This window comes from Cyprinodon variegatus, unplaced genomic scaffold (assembly GCF_000732505.1).
Source record: "Cyprinodon variegatus isolate N-32 unplaced genomic scaffold, C_variegatus-1.0 Scaffold200, whole genome shotgun sequence".
Classification (NCBI taxonomy): Eukaryota; Metazoa; Chordata; class Actinopteri; order Cyprinodontiformes; family Cyprinodontidae; genus Cyprinodon; species Cyprinodon variegatus.
The window spans coordinates 1072776-1090577 of record NW_015150653.1 but is presented as its reverse complement, the minus strand read 5'-3'; the positions used below and the strand labels follow the sequence as shown (position 1 = coordinate 1090577).

Genomic DNA, 17802 nt, shown 5'->3' with positions numbered 1-17802 from the left:
CTAGGCTTAAAACTTTCCTTTTTGATAAAGCTTATAGTTAGAGTGGCTCAGGTTATCCTGAGCTATCTCTGTAGTTATGCTGCTATATGCTTAGACTTCTGGAGAACATAGGTACCCCCATTTCATCATTCGGGGAGCACGTGTACCTGGCTGTGTGTTTCCTGGACGGGGCCACCTTTTACAGCTGCTTTTTGTATCTCTGTATGCTTCTGTCTCCTTGAACCCCAGTGGACCTCGGCAAGTGGCCGCTCACACTGAGCCTGGTTCTTCAAGTCAATGAGTTGATGCAATCAACTGGTATTCCTTAGATAGAAAACTTTGAATCAATTTGACTGGATATATACTCTATATAAATAGACTGAATTGAATTGAATGGGTACTGGGGCCCTGTATATAAGGCAGTGGGGGGGCATAGTGAGTCCCAAGCCATAAACAGGGCACTAGGGTGGGTAGCTACATTGTAGGGCACAAGCTGCAAGAGATAATCTGGCTGATCTGAATCTATAAAATGACCTGAGATTACTGGTTGATGAATTGAATTGAATTATACTTTAAAAAGAGAAATTTGAAACTAATATTAGACCTGAGTTAATCAGGTTTAAGCATAGTTGGAGATTTATATTTTAGAAGAACCCAAAAGCCCTGCCCTCATCTCTATGGTTACTGAGGGGAGCGCTAAATTAATCTATTGTGACCTGAGATGCTCTGGTTGATCAGGATCTATAAAGGGACCTGAGATGATATGGTTGATCTTAATCTACAGTGACCTGAGATTAACTGATTGATCTGGATCTATAAAGTGAACTGAGATCATATGGTTGATCTTAATCTACAGTGACCTGATTATTAACTGATTGATCTGGATCTATAAAGTGACAACAGACGATCTGGTTGATCTTAATCTATAGTGACCTGAGATTAACTGATTGATCTGGATCTATAAAGTGAACTGAGGTGATCTGATTGATCTAAATCTATAGTGACCTCAGACAATCTTGTTGATCTGAATCTATAAAGTGACCTGAGATAATCTGGTTGATCTGGCTTTATAAAGTGACCAGATATTATCTGATTGATCTGGATCTATAAAGTGACTTGAGGTTATCTGGTTAATCGTAATCTATAAAGTGCCCTGAGATCAAAGGTGTTGGGTATTGAAGCATGAAAATAAACTGAACAGAATTTTTATTTTCCTAGACTTTATCTTCCAAAAATCAGAAATTAGCTGAAAATTGAATTGAATTCAGGAAGGCCGGATTCCTGAATTCTGGTCGAGGTTTGAGTATCTATTCACACCAAGGCTAATATAATTTAATCCAGATAACATTTCATGTTTAGGTTATAGTTCATGTCATTTTGTCTTGGGACATTTCTAGACTGCATGGGGGAAAAAAGGGATGAAATTATTTTACAATAATTCAGACAGAATTGTGTTAATGTGAAATGACCAAAAACTCTGTTCTGGACTCAATCAAACGTGTCAAGAGGGCTTTGAAAAATGTCTGCATGCAAGAACATGTCATGCATAGGTGATTTAGGCAGTGCAGCCATCTGCCTCACCAAACCTAGCAGCTATTGGAACACATTCAACTTGTGCTGGACAGAAGCCTCCTTCACAAGGATCTGCTTATTCTGTTTAAGTGGTTAGCAGCTGTCAGATTTTTTTGGATGGTCAGCATTATAGCCCACGGACTGTGGCAGAACAGCATAAAATAAAAACATTACTTTATGCCTGAAGCATTTTACCAAGTGTCCATTACTTAAAGGCTCTTGACACAGCAAATCAACTTAGACTAAAGTTTCTGCAAATGTATAAAATTAAAGTAAAAAGATGTAGTTTTAAAAATTCAGTCACACTTTTAACTCTAGATAGCATCACCTGGAACACATAATATGCTCTCATTTTCCTTATTTCGATTAAAAACACTAAACACTGAGTGCATTTTATTTTCCCATTCTGCACAAACATTGACAATGACTCTAATCCTCAGAAGGATTAAGCTGAGTTCATGTGCCGAACAGAACAGGGATTTGCAATATTTTTGATTTTAATAAACTGTCCTGGAAGTTCAAAAATGTTCTTTGTATTTAAACATTGATTGAATTACTTACTTTATGCATCAAAGTAATTTTATTAACGGATGGCAACATTTTTAGGTCTCAGCCAAAATGTTGTTCGGTCTCAAAAAAGATCTCTGGTGTCCAAAAAAGTTTTTCTATATTCACAATAAAATTCTAACGGAAGAAGATGTTTGAAAACAGCATAGTGAACAGATATAAATATGATTAGAGATATTAGGCAAGCAGCAACTGCCTGTGATGGAACATGTTGTATGTTTTGAATCTGAATTAACGGACAAACCTTAGCTGCTTGTCTGTGTGACTGTTTGAGGGAAAAGTTTTTTTCAATAAGGCTTATAGGAAAATTCCAGTTATATTCAGAACTCAAACTTCTGAAAGCACTTTCATTAGAGTAATTTCATTTGAGTGTGCTTTACAAGAGACAACCTTGTTTATTAAAGAACACTACAGCCAACCACCGGTTTGTGACGTCACAGTGCGGTATCAGCTTTTGATCAAGTCCCAGTGCTGTATCTGGTGTTTGTCACAACACGCTATTATCCAAGTCATCTTGAAAACATTCTTCTTCCAAATGTTGGCTACATGTTACATGTTTTTTCTCTTGCCAGAGGTTCAATGGCAAATCATCCCTCTTCAAGCGTTAAGCTTACTGCACCGTTGACGTCACTGCCGGAAGATGTCAGGAGTGACGTGTTACTTTATTTGGGCAAGAATTGCCGCTCAGGGGTCGCAACGAAAATTATTGTTTATATATTTTTACTGATTAACGCAAAATTCATGAAATCACTATAAAACATACTAGTTTTAGGTGTAAATAATGATCCATTGATAATTTCTTGCTGAACAGACATCTCCTTTAAGGCTAAAAGCTTGGTTGCGATTTTTCAACCTATTAAAAGAAAATCTTTGTATTTAGTGGCTATCTGCATATCCTTCAGAATTACCTTTGCAGCGATCGTAGCTGGAGTCATCCGGGGCCTCTGCCCGTCCTCTGGGTGCGACGCTGCAGCGGGTCCCTGGGGGCCTGGCGAACCCTCGCTCTCCCGCGGCCTGTCGACAGGCTCCTTCCTCCTCTGAACCGGTGCAGCAGCCACGGGCTGCTCATACTGAACTGCTTTAGACCAGTCCTGAAGAATTGAGGGGATTCATCAACAGCCTTATTGTAGCATTAGAAAAAGAGATGTCTTCCATCCAGCAGTTTAAACCCCTTTGCCTCAGTTCAGAGAACAGTCTTAGGGAGACTTTGGAAAGGTGTTGGAAATGTTCAGGTCTTACAGACAATATATGATGATTAAACCCTGCATGTTCTTGTTTTTTGGAGTCATCAGTAGGTTGGCTAAATAACAGGGAGGCAGGTGATGCATGCACACACAGCAGCCCATGATGGAAGCTTTAGACAAGCAAAGCAACGTGCTTTTGAATGAAAATCAGATGGAGAGAATGTAAACTGTGGAGAACATATCCAACAAGACCAGAAACAAAAGGTTGGGCTGAAAAAAAAGGGAAGCGCATGGGCAACAAACCTTCCACAGGGGGACCTTTGATGTGGGAGAGGAGGAGCTGGATCCAGGGGGGCGAATATAGGGAGGGGACGCAGGAAGAGGAAGAATGACAGAGAGAGGCCTGGTGGAGCCAGAGTGAGAGTGAGCGGGGCGAAAGGTAGCGAAGGACGAGCCAAACTGCAGGGTGAGAGATACGGTCATGTCATCAGAGCAATGGAAAAGCAGCAGGCATAAGAGAAGATCTGATCCTATACACAGCAAAAAAGGGAGGTCAAATGGACGGGAAAGGCTGAAGGTAGCTGCTGCTCTACACAGCTATTAGAGCAGTGGTTCCCAAAGTGTGGGCGCAATGCCATTGCAGGGGGGGCGCGGTAAGCGGCATGGATGAATGAAGAAAAAAAAAAAAAAAAAAAAAAAAAGGGCTTGCTTTGACTGAGCATAATGGACAGTTGTGACACTGCAACCCATATTTGAGAAGATCTACAGCAACAAGCAGGCTCACTACAGCCACTGAAAAGATGGGAGGATTAAAGCACAAAGAAAAAACTCTCAGGGAGCTGTTCAATGTTTTCACTCCATTTTGCACAGAGTCTTTTTTAATGTATTGATGATAGCAAAGAAATATGTTTAAAATAACACAGACAACAAAGAATCCTCTTCTAATCTACAGTATAAAACTATGAAAAAAATACAGTTACATAAAAGTGTTCCACTGTAAAGATGGTGTATAGTTTGTTTTGTTGCAACCTGAAGTGTGAAATAAACTTCAGTGGAGTTTGAAAACAAAATATGTGTATAGGTTTATTATATCAGGTTGAACGCTGTGTGTGCCCAGTTGATTTTTTATTTTTTGGGAGGGGGGGGGCGTGGAAATTTTATTGTAATCCAAAGGGGGGCCCAGAAGAAATTCTTTGGGAACCACTGTATTAGAGGAAGCAGCCCAACATGCTCTGGCTCAAAGGATTTAATTTCAGTTTCTGTTTCCAGCTTGCTTTCTGTTCCAGCAGATTTGGAAAATATATTTATTTGTATTTAGACCTCTGAGTCAGTATGCTGTAGTTTTCTTGCTAACAGTTAGTAAAGCCCCTGTTGCACCTTGACTATTTAGACCAGCGTATGCCTGACGTAAGAAAAATCTGGCAAAAACGCTGGCATACGTTGGATAAGTTATGGGTACGTTTTGTAAAAGTTATGAGCATGCTGAAGTACGTTGAAACACGCTGGCACACGTCGACTTACAACAAGTACTGTATATTGAGAAATTCTGAGCATGCTCAAACATTACCAACGTATACCAGCGTATGCCATATGTGGGGCATAAGTTACAGGTAAGTTATCTGATCCTTGACATATGTTAAGTTTAAGTTACTCATAAGTCATGGTGTCTAGCTTATCCAAAACCCATGAGTAACTTATCCTCCAGACTTCATCCCCTTCATAGTTAGAAGGTGAGTGCTATTGATCCCCCCTGCGTTCACACCCACGACCAACAAACCAGCAGACATGATGCTGAATTTGCTGTGACTGCAAACCTTCTTCCTTTCATTTTATTTTTATTTATTCTGTTCTTTCAGGGTGGGTGCATCGCTGCTCCGCTGCTCTCCTCAGGAGCAGCAATGCACCAAAGTGGAGCAGCTTTAACTGATGCAGCATTACGCTGCCGTGCGTAATGCATAAGTTGGCTCTGGACTAGTTATCAATACACTATGCATCCCCCCAAAGTTGAAAAAAACAATACAAAGACTTCAGCGTATGCCAGTGTTTTAGGAGATTCTGGAACGTTGGGCATAAATTGGCAAGGTGAGTCTGAGACTTTACATTGAAGGATTTAAAATGTAAAGTTCTGCATAAACTGATTTAGGTATGGACTTTGACTAGGCCATAGGGCTTTTAGTTGGTTGTCCTGCTAAAAGTTGAACATTCGCCACAGGCTGTGCGAATGTTCTGTGCTATTTACCTGAGACCGTGCTCCTATTTTATAAAAGGGATGAATATCTGCCTCCACCATGATATTATATCCCATGCAATATGAGTTTTTTGCCAGACAGGGCCTGAGCTACGAACAGAGATAAACTTATTCTGCAAACAAAGAATTGCATTTACTAAGCATTTTGCAGGGGATCTGGAAAAATGGTGCTGATCAGCCTTTATCCACATGCTACTGGCTGTCACCATAGAGATGGCCCCTGTGAAGACAGCCGAACCTCAGAATATGTGTCACCATTCATTCACCTGTCGTCAGTTCACACACAAAAAGCTGTGTATCTAGTTAGTTGATCGGCTTACTGTTCTTCATCTTTGAGTAAAGGCTGAATAGAAATGCACATTTAAGCACTAAAGAGTTTCTTTAATCAAAGACAGACTTTCCAGTTTTTGGATTCTAGTTCCCATTTTCTGTTCACTTCACATTCTGGAAAACTTTGTTGGTCTAACAAGTCACTGTATGAAAACTTAATCTATGGGTCCAGAATGTGAGACAATCCATGTTTAAACCTTTAGATCTGTACATTTCAGACCCTGATGAGTTGAAACACATCTGAGATCACATCTGAGATCTATCCCAGGAATAGGGAGACGAATATCTGTTTTATTATTCTATCAGGCACCACATGCATCCAGAAGAAGACCATCCTCTCTGAAGGTGTCATCATTTAGGAGAACCCAGCCCTATGATGTAAAAAGAGATCCTGAGTTTCAATGATTGTTCTGCCTGTTTGTGCAGGTTTATGTCACTATAACCAGAAGGCAGAGCAAACAATCCTGTTTGTCAGCCAACTTTGAGATCGACGTTAGATGAAAGCTGTCATGGAAACAAACTGCTGTTGTGAAGACGGCTGCCGCTTCAACTCTTGGCAGTTTCCTTCTTTGAACCAGTGAATCATCCCTGTAATTGTGTTTTTCTGCACATATAAGCAGCTGAGAAGAATGGCTTCTAAAAGGAAAGCAGCTGAGCTCCAAACCAGGAAAGAATACTGATTTTAGAGAGATTTCTATGCAGATTTTACCACCAGCTGAAGCAACAGAATTCAACCAATTCATTTGTAGCTGTTAGCACAGAAGGAGGCTTAGTTCCACGTGACTGCAAAACAAGAAGAGCTTTCTTTTTTAAATAAAAGAAAAGAAATTTTACATTAATTTCAACTTGAACTCACATCTGAGCTGCTACTCTACACAAATCTCTGCAGGGGACGCCATTAAGTTGTGGGGAAGTCTGAGTGTCAGGTTGGTAATACCTTTCAGAGCTCAGCCTCCAGCCGATTTCCTATAACAATACAATCCTGGCACCACTGTGAATGAAATGTGCCATTTTAACAGCATGTGCTGCTTAGCTCCAACAGCAGCTTTAATAACAGCCACAATTATCCCAGTTGTTTTAGAGCTGGCAGCCTGCTATTGTTCTTCAGGGAACAGAGATGTGGATGAATGGAGGAGATTTCAGCTGGAGAAAAGGAAAGTAACCAGTTCAAAAGTTTAAAAATGCTTTCTGAACAAAATATTTTCATAGAGAAGAAATTTTATTACAAAAGGAGTGCCCTTTTGTAATAGAATGCTAATTTTCTCAATTTACCAAAACCCTTAGCTTCTTTAAAACCACTCTTATTCATAAAGGCCACTGATGCAAACTTTGGAGGAGCTGCAGAAACCTCAGGTGGGAGAATCTGCCCAAAAGGGAACTTTTAATCCCTTTTACATATTTGACTTCAGATTTAATGGTTTCTGGAAGAATAAAAGGAGAAGTCAGGTCATATTCAGAATTCAAACTTCTAAAAGTACTTTAAATATGAAATTATCATATACTGTTCAATAAATGTTCAGCGTTTTTAATTAAGAGTAAGTTTCATTTGAATGTGCTTTACTGGAGGCATCCATATTTGTCAAAGAACACTACTGCCACCTACACGGTATGGTATCGCCTGTTGATCAAGTCCCAGTGCTGTTTCTGGTGTTTGTCACAGAGGACTATTATAAGAGGACTATTATTCAAGTCCTCTTAAAAAACAACCCTGCGATGGACTGGCAACCTGTCCAGGGTATATCCCGCCTCTCGCCTGTAGACAGCTGGAGATAGGGCGTTGTCAGTTTCACTATAGCTCTGGTGAATTTCAATGGTGAAGTCCTCTGGAAATCTTCAATAATTGTTGTTGATTGCAGATGTGTCTAGTAGTTCCAATTGATTTTGCTTGTAGAGCAGGGAGAATTGCGCTAGGCTTACCGCCCCGTGACGTCACCGCGGGAAGATGTCAGGAGGGAGGTGTATATTTGGGCAACAATGGCCGCTCCCAGACTCAGTGATCGCGACGAAGATTATTGTTTTAATTTTTTTATTGATTAACTCTAAATGTATGTTATCACCACAAACATATTAGTTTTAGGTGTAAATATAACCCATTCATTATTCCTTGCTGACCGGACTTTTCCTTTAAAGAATGAGTTTGATTATAGTCTTTGCTTCACTCTCCTCTAATGTGTCGGGTAAAGGAGAAGGCCCAAGTAGGACTGGAATACTTACAGTGGTTGGGGAGCTGCATTCACTGACTGACTGGCATGTTTCTGACGCCTCTGATGATGCAGAGCTGGAGGACATCTAAAGAAGCAAGAAAAACCACTTATAATAAAAAAGCCATTGATTGTCTCCTCCTATAGAGGAGATTTTTATACGCTTGTCATGGAGGTCCCACTGATGTTCCCATCATATTTAAACATTTCATTTGTTATTTTTATTACAAACTAAAATAAAAAACATGAATAGTTAAATTCCAAATAAGTTTAAAAATAATCCACTGGACATATTTCCAAGTTTGAAGACATTTTGCTTCCCATCCAGGAAGCTTTTTCAATTCAAAATGTTAGAAATAGCGTAGAGTCCGAGGCTTTATACAGTAGCCCAACAAAGCCCTTTTTTTTGCTTAAAAAAACTTGCAAATTGAAACGGGCTAAAGGGTCCGCCCCTTTAGAATGGGGGTTGTTTGGCTTCCTTTGTTAAGGCTGACTTATACTCAGAACCCAGGTAATCTGCGTGTGTGTCGCAGTGAAGGTAAATGTGCCCCCACCCCTGCCGCAGACACTCTGCTGCACCTCTCCATAATTGCAGGTGGCCGCAAACAGTGCAGGAGGTCTCTGATTGGTCAAATCTACATCCGCTCAACCCATGCGTATCTCCTGTTTGGTTCCTTACCGGTTTGTTTTGTTTGTGTGACCGCTATTGTGGAAAACGACTCGTGAAGTTTGACCAATAAGAAGAGCGAGGTGCACGAGAACTCTGGGACCCTTTTTCCATCTGGATAACCCGCTCTTTTTCGCCCTCATGTGCCTCCGTTGTCACACAAATTTGCCCCTACTTTCTCTTCGCCTCTACTGTATCTAGACCCACAGCTAGTTCCTGATTGTCCCCCTTTAGACTGCTGAAGGACATAAGGACCCCTTTTTCATCATTCTGCTTCATTCTATCTCTATTCTCCAACTCTGCGGAATTTTTTTGTTCAATCACTAATGTTCTGCTCTCTCTGCTTTTTTCATTGTAGCTTGATCTGGTCTGTTCCTGTTTGGCTGTGACTCCATCCTGGAGAGAAAGTTTATCCCTTAGTTTCGTACGAAAAATATGGATTTGTATCCCTTTAGTGCATGTATAAGAACGAATTGAATCACTTACTTTCTGATGGTTTTTTTAAGCGTATCTCCCCTTAAATATTTTTTTTTTGTACGTGACTAAAGGGCTACATGCCAGTTGAGGTATTTTATAGTCTATTTTTTATTTAAAACTAAAGGGATAAACGCAAATCTGACATCTTTCGCATGCGTATTGACTATGGGTATGCTGGTCTGATGAGGTATGCTCATCTGAGAGAACACCGGTCTGCAGGTGCACCAGATGAGATGAGAAATGAGGCCAAACTTAAAACGGTTTCAGACTGACAATCAGTTTCATTGGTGAAACCGACTCGCCTACCTGACTGGTGATGTCTGAGGGCATCGGCGACGGAGGCTTGGAATAGATGTTTGCATCCTGGGACACAAAACCTGAATCGTGGGAGGAGACGCTGCTGAGACGGTGCGCCGCAATGCCACCTGGTGGTGGAGGCTGCTGTGGCACACTGCTGCGATAGCGATAGGATGAGGAAGAAGAGGACGGTGAGTGTGGCTGCGAGCCTCCTCCACCGCTACCCACTCCTACGCCTCCACCTGATGAACGGGAAGCACTGCTGTGGGCGCTGTTGACGCTGCTGCATGGTGAAGAACAATTTTAGAAGGTCAGGTGAAGAAGTGATTAAAGTCATTATAATTAGAGGAACATGTTGCAGGATAGAAGGAGGTTGTAGGAAATTTTTAAACAAAAGAGTTGGTCAAAGTTTGAGAGGATAAAGAATAAGAGGAGGTGTGGAGAGAGACGGTGATCAGGTGAAGGATAGGACATTCAAGAGTAAGAGTGGGTTGGATTAGTTACACAGACAATTAGAAGCAGAAGTTCCCCCAGAAGGGAAGGGGAAGCAGATAAGGATCATCCAGCAGGAGTGAAAGATGGCAAATAACGGAAGAAGAGGAGGATGAGGAGGAGGAGGAGGTGAACAGAGAGTGTGTGAACTCAGGAGGTTTAACAAATTAAGAGACACTGCGAGTGTGAGGGTGGGTGTGGCTGAACACATACATGATAATAACCCTGACAACAACCCTTTACCCTGATAATTAATCTAACTTAAAGTCGTAGGGAAGCCGCTGTTCCAACCGTTGCATTCTGAATTCTCCCGAGTGTTGCCCGGCTTTACATGGTGAATAAAGTGAATATGATCGGTCGTTTATCAAGGGGGCGGGATTGTTGTGGCAGAAGGTTCGCAAGCAAGTTTGGTTGTGGCCAGTGTCTCTGAAGCATATTGCTATCTAGTTAGCAACTTAGTGCTATTAGGGAATTTACATTGGGACCAAGTAGCACTTAGCAACGACACTGTCAAGGAACGCTATGGACAGCGGAAACATGCAAGGAGGAGAGTTTTGTGTCCAAGGTCATGGATGAGTCTCCTCCGTAATGCATTTTTTATTTAGAGGAGGAAAGCCGGGACAAAGTTGTTAAGAAAGACGACTCCAGAACGGCAGAAGCTTGGTTTGGTGTGGAAGGCTTACAGCTGTATATGTTTGAGCCCTTGCCTCGCAACGCTGCCAGTTCTGTTAGCTCTACGCATGCTGAAGACACAGATGTCCATCCCCGTGAGCACTGGGACAGAACTCAATGGGAAAGGAAATTATGCTTATTTCTTATTTTAACCGTTGCTTATATTAGCTGCGACAAACAAATAAAGATGATATGACAAAATAAATTAGATTGACAGACGACCGTTGATATATGATTGCCCGAATTTAGGTGTACAAACTCATGTATAACTAACTGGCCTTCATAAGATAATGAAAAAGAAAAAAAAAAGACAGGATTTTTTTTAAATAGAAATGTTCTAACTTGTGGGACAATATGGTCTGATAAAGAATACATTTTTATACGTACAGGTTTAAGCCAGAGTGGTTTGAAATTTAAATATGACCTCCCTACAACTTTAACTCCAACCTGAACGTAAACTACATTATGTTCACATTTCTAACTAAAGCCCCATTTGAACTATATAGAAATGTAATATTTTATAATTAATTTGTAATTTGTAATTGTTAATATAAGTGTTTGAGCTTCAGAAAGATTAAGCGTTGTCCTGTTTGTCCCTACATGACGCCTGTCCCACAGTGACTTGCACCGCTCAGTCAGTAGTAGCAGAGGGCTTACTGTATACTCCTAGCTCAACCTGGCAGTCATTGCGTGGGGCTTGGACACCAGTGTACAAACCGTACACCGTTGGAGTAGCTGGGCGAAAACAATGCCTGGATGTATGGAGCCATTTCGTTTGCAATGCGAAGGACAACACCGGAGGAAGGACGCCACCAAAGAGTCTGCGGCTTCAAAATGGCAGGGGAGAACACAGCAAATCTCAAGGGACATCTGAGGTGCCAACATGCAGCCAAATGGAAGAAGGTAAGGAACGGGTGGGCCTGTAGTAGCAGGAACTTGTGTGTGTGTGTGTGCACCTTCCTCTGCCTGTATCTGTCTGTCTCTCTGTCATAGGAGAAAGGTGTTCTAAAGATACACTGGATATTATTCTTTTAAATTTCTTCCTCCCAACTAGATACGTGACACAGTGACACCACAGCCAGATCAGAGGTTGGGGAAGGATGTGAAGTCTGAGGATGAAGACTTTGTGGATATGATGAAAAAAGCCACAAAAGGTTTAATATATCTGTGATATATGTTAAAAACAGAATCAGTGTGTGAAGCTCTATTCTGCACAGTGTTATATAAATAAAATAGTGAAAAAGAGAAGCAGTGTGTGGAGAAGTTTTATTCTGTACAGCGTGATATATACATATCACGTGATATATATATATATATATATATATATATATANATATATATATATATATATATATATATATATATATATATATATATATATATATATATATACATATATATATGTCTATGTTTAAAAGAGAAGCTGTGTGTGAAGCCCTATTATTTACAGCATTGACTAAAATAACAAAAATGACTAACGTGACTAAGACTAAAACTGATTTTCGTCATTTAGACTTAGACTAAGACTAAATTGGGAAGGCAATGACTAAATATGACTAAGACTAAATTGGATTTTTGTTATTGTGACTAAGACTAAATTAAAAACAGCTGATGAAATTAACACTGGTAGGGTAGCCTGAAATTTCATGGTTACAGAGGATGACTGTAAGGAGTCTGCTCATGCGCTCTTTGTTATCTGAGAACCGAGCCAGAACTGAACCATGCCAAGCCCTACTTATGAACTAGTACCAGTTTAGCACGGTTCGGTTGTGTCTGGCATGGTCCGGTTCAGTTATGTGTGCCATTTACACTCGGCACAGTTTCAAAAGGGTAGTATAAATAGGGCTTATGTTACAAACTTTAGGCTAACTGCCTCCAGCTCCCAGTTAGCTGTCAAAAACAAACCAAACAAAGTCCACAGAAATCGGTTGAGGGGTGACACACTGACTTTTTCAAGACACTGCATATTTTTACACTTCAGTTAAGTTCAGGGTCCTTGCTGGAGCAATCCAGATATGAAGCAATGCTAACAAACTGGGGATGATTTGAGGAACATTGGAGAAGGACAGACATCCACATCTGTACTCTCCGCTTTACAAGAACTACACAACCTTGGTTTATAGACAACAAAATGCTGGAGTATGTTTGTGTGTGTCTGTACCTGCACATGCTGCTCTTGCGTGAACCAGAGCTGCTTGGAGACGATGGAGGGGTCTGATAGGACCAGGTGTAATCCGACCCCTTCAGATCCACAATCACCTGCAGGAAAACCCGGACCAGGGAAGGTTAGAACCGATATTTTCACTCGTTGAACGCAGCTACAACTCAAACTGTACAATGAAACCGCTGGGTTTAAAAGTTCACAGCTGCATGTTCTCCTGGAAGAAGGAGAAGACGAAGAAGAAGGAGAAGAAGAACTCTGTTGTTGTGCATGCGCAGTGCTTGAGGTTCTGTTAAATCGGCTCGTAGCTCTGCTTCAGCAGCAGGATTTGTCCATGACCACATCACAACAGCTGACTGAATTTCAAACATGTTTGATTTTCTCCTGACCCTATGATTCCTGATTGGTAGGTGGTCGTGAGAGGCTCTCGTCCCTTGTTACCCCCTGTATGCTACATGACGCAGGATGCACAATGAGGCTGAAACTTGGCCCGAACGAATAAATTCTCTCACGACTGGAGTGTCAGCCCGAAAAGGGGGAAAATTGTACAGAGTATGCCCGGCATAACAGATATTCTACATTTTCAATGTGTTCACCTGTTCACTGGCAGGGGGCAGTTTGTGGGGATCCGTCGTCAACACAGTGAGGTCATCAATGATGGCCTGGAGGTGGGTGATCTCCCCCAGCATGGCAATTTCTCCGTTCTGATCAAGTAAAATAAAAACAAACAAAGATGAGCAGTCTGTTTTTCACCCTAACAAACCAAACTCTTTAGCATTAGCCAATACATGCATTTGATTGCCCATTCGTTAGTGCATTCAGCGGCCATGCTTCGGGATTACAGAAAGCACAGGCACTGCTGCTCCCTCCATCTGAAGTCTATTGTCTATGTCTGGTTTGTCAATGTTTCTGTTTGTTGAAATTGAAAGCTTTTATAACATTTGCTTTTGTGTCACCTTTCTCATGTGATCGGAAGAAAGAAAAAAGATACAGACATACAGACCATACTCAAAAAATCAGCAGCACATTGGGATCAGATAGCCTAAAGTCAAAATAATGGGTATTGGCATCAGCCTTAAAGGCCATACATCGATCCATCTCTCCTTCTAAGCGCTTCTCTTAGCGTCTGTCAGTGGGAGCTTTACAGGATCGCCCCAAATGAGTCACTGTGAGATCAACATCATAAGCCATTAAAGGAGAAGTCTGGTCATATTCAGAATTCAAACTTCTGAAAGGACTTTAAATATGAAATTATCACATACTGTTCAATAAATGATAAGTGTTTTAAATAAGAGTAATTTTCATTTGAATGTGCTTTGCTGGAGACATCCATGTTTGTCAAAGAACACTACTGCCACTACTGTGACGTCCCAGTGCTGTATCTGGTCTGTGTCCCAACGGGCTAAAATCCAAGTCACCTTGAAAACATTCTTCTTCCAAATGTTGGCTACATATTACATGTTTTTTCTCTGGCCAGAAGTTCGATGGCCAGTACTCCCTCTTCAAGTTGGCAATCCAACGATCAACCTGTCTGTGGAAGATCATGAATCGGAAAGGTGGAATAACTTTTTTTTTTCACTTCTACCCAACGTACGCAAGTGGGCATTCTCAGTTTAACTATAGCTTTGGTGAATTTCAGTGGTGAAGTCCTCTGGAAATCTTCAATAATTTTTGTTGATTGCAGATGTGTCTAGTAGTTACCATTGATTTTGCTTGTAAAGCGGGGAGAATGGCGCTAGGCTTACCGCACCGTGACGTCACTGCCGGAAGATGTCAGGAGTGAGGTGTTACTATATATGGCCAAAAATGACAGCTCCCAGACTCAGTGCTCGTAATGAAAATTTTACTGATTAATGCTAAATTTATTAAATTCTTAATTCATGAAATCACTGCAAACATATTAGTTTAAGGTATAAATAAGGATCCATTGATCTTTCCTTGCTGACTGGACTTTTCCTTTAAACACCAAACTAAAGGCTTCAGGTACTCCACACAGAGATAAATTAATCTGTTTAGCTGGACTTTCCAAGAGCTTCATTTTTTTAATTTTTTTTATTTGGTGAGATTATAACCCGAAACAGACAAAGTCAGGATAAAATTACAACATCACAGAATTTAGGGAACAGTGGATTTCCTCTCTGCTTTTCACAGATTATGTGGTCTTGCCGGTTCCCTCTTTCAGAGACCTGCAGGATGGACTGGGACGAATCACAGCTGAGGGTGAAGCAACTACTCATAGGCCATGGTTCTGGTTCTTGAGCGGAAAAAGGAGGCATTTTTCCCTTCAGGTTGGAGTAGAGTTTCTGCCTCCAGTGAAGAAGTTCCAGTATCCTGGACTTCTGTTCATCATTGAAGGGAAAATAGAGGTGGATCCACAGCCGGAACGGTGCGGCTGCTGCTATAATGCAGATTTTGCAGCGTCTGCCGTGGTTCAGAGAGAGCTGGGCGAAAAAGCAAAGCTCTGATTTAACGGTCGGGTTCGTTCCTACCCTATGATCATTAATCTGGATCATGACCCAAATAACCGGATCCTTGATCCAAGCAGCTGAAATGAGCTTCCTCTGCAGGGTGGCTGGGCTCTCCCTTAGAGAGAGGGTGGGGGAAACATTTTAAATGTATTAAACACAACTAAATCAGCTAAAATCAGTCTGAGCCAAGCTGTCTACCCACTACTAATAGACCCTGATGACCTAGGGACTGTTAGCTGGTTAGTTCACCAGATATCATATTCAGTTCAAACTTAGCTTTATGAGATTGATCCCCAGCCCTGGTTAATAGATGGCAATGTGTAGATGGCTTTTAAAATTTTGAACATCAGTGTAAAAATCCATCTTATTTTCACCAAATGAAGTCAAATGTACAAAAAGAGGAAAGTTTCTCTAACCGCAGCAATCCATTTTGTGTCTACAAGATTTTCTGATTCTTTGTACAAATATTTTTTTCTGTTTGTTTTTTAATTCATTTATAATAATTTATGTTTTAATAAAGAAAAACATAATCCTTAAAATGAAGCCAAATCATACTAACCAGATGGTTCATGCTGATCTTATTGGCATCTTTGCAGAGAAATAAATGTGTCTGTTGTTAAAGGCAGCAGCAGAGACATTGAGGGAAAACTGGTTCTTGTCTTAAACCCTTTGAACAGAAAGAGGGAAGTATACACTAGATAGAGAGGGCTGGACATGTGCTAGGCGTCCTAGAGGTATGCAGGAAGATGCAGTTTCTACATCTTATTACAGGTTCGCTGGTCAGACATCTGACAACATAAGCATGCAACTTCAGCTCACATTTCCTCACTGCATTTGCTATGATTTTTGTTAATAGGCTGGAGAGTTTCTTCTCCATTTTCCTTCTCACATTATTACATATGCAGTCATCCAGGTAAAGCAATTCCAAAAAGGTAAAAAATTAAATAAACACTCTGCTGGATTGTTTTCTTCAAACTTGGAAACAAAGTCCAGTGGATTGTTAACTTTTTTGGAATTAGTATGTATGCTGCTTTTATTTTGTCTTTACTCTAATCGTGGTCTAAGAAGAAAATCAGGCCTGAAATGAAGGAATGGATAATTATCTCCTCACCACAACAGGCTGAAGGAAGCCAATGAAGGTGCAGAAGCGTCCCCTCTCCTCCACCAGAGCACGGCGCACGGCCTGCTTCTCCGTCTCCTCCATCAGCAGACACATGTCAGTCACATCCTGCATGGCGCTGTCCAGCTGGGGCTGCAGATCTCCTCGCCCTGCATAAGAAACAGAAGAGGGGTCAGTTAGGTTTATGATAATCCTAACTCTGTAGCTCTGACTCTTCTTCACAGTACGCTTTATTGTGAATGGAAAGCATCTCTCAACAGCAACTTTAAAGAGTTAACCAAAAGTTCAGTCAGATGCAGGTTTTGACTTTGACTAGGCCATTTCAAACATTTCCATTATGTCTCTGGCTGTATGATTGGAGCTATTGTAATTGTGAAGATAATTTCCTGTATCTAGCTTCCTCTCCCTCCTGTGAAGCCCCTGTAACACCTTGAGGATTTAGAGCAGCGTATGCCTGATGTATGAAAAATCTAGCAAAAATGCTGGCATACATTGGATAAGTTATCGGTATGTTTTGAATAAGGTATGAGCATGCTGAAGTACGCTGAAACAAGCTGGCACACGTCGACATACGGCAAGTACGTCGAGAAGTTTTTAGCTTGCTGAAAATTTCCCCACATATGCCAGCGTATGCCAAACGTGGGCCATAACTATAGGTCAGTTATCTGATCGTTGACATATTTTAAGTGTAAGTTACTCATAAGTCGTGGCGTCCAGCTTATCCAAAACCTCTGAGTAACTTGTGCGTAACTTATCAAGAACTTATCTCCAACACATATCAACATACCTGACGTGTTCCAGACGAGCGCTGAACGTGTTCCTAACTTACAGCTACTGTATAATGGCGTATTGGCAGCGTTTTGGTATAAAAAGGGGGTTCACAGGAGGAAACCATCAGTTCTCCGCCCGACTTCATCCCAATCATAGGGTGAGAGAGAAGGTAAGTGTGATGGAGCCTCCCTTCGTTCATTCCCACAACCAACAAACTTCCTAGCAGACATGATGCTGAATATGCTGTGAATGCATACCTTCTTTCTTTATTTCTTTTTACTTATACTTTTTTTGCTGGGCAACTTTTTGAAACGGCAATTAGTGTAGCCAACAGTGTGCTTTCTGCACTGCATCCCACGCGAGGAGCTTCTGGAGCTGATGAATGATCTACAAAAATTTGTGGCTTTTCATTCAAACATCCTCTGTCAACATTCATTTTCCTATCTGTCACTTTGATTTAAAGGGACACTATGCAACATTTTTCAGTTAATTAATGTGTTCCATAACGTTATGGATGACTAAATGAGTCATTTCAGGTTGAACAAAGGAATTCTCGGCCGCCCTGGTGGTCTGTGGGGGAAATACTGCACTTGCAA

At 41.1% G+C, this 17802-nt stretch overlaps 1 protein-coding gene across 1 annotated transcript in view; it reads right to left on the bottom strand.

Annotated features, from left to right (window-relative positions):
* Window positions 1–17802, bottom strand: part of LOC107087947 (MTSS1-like protein) — a 33036-nt gene that overhangs the window by 9362 nt on the left and 5872 nt on the right. The window contains exons 4-10 of the mRNA XM_015379806.1: window positions 16427–16584; window positions 13444–13551; window positions 12848–12945; window positions 9532–9805; window positions 8095–8169; window positions 3606–3761; window positions 3027–3209 (exon numbers count right to left, since the gene is read on the bottom strand). Coding sequence (XP_015235292.1) covers window positions 3027–3209; window positions 3606–3761; window positions 8095–8169; window positions 9532–9805; window positions 12848–12945; window positions 13444–13551; window positions 16427–16584 — 1052 coding nt within the window. The remainder of the gene's footprint in view (window positions 1–3026; window positions 3210–3605; window positions 3762–8094; window positions 8170–9531; window positions 9806–12847; window positions 12946–13443; window positions 13552–16426; window positions 16585–17802) is intronic.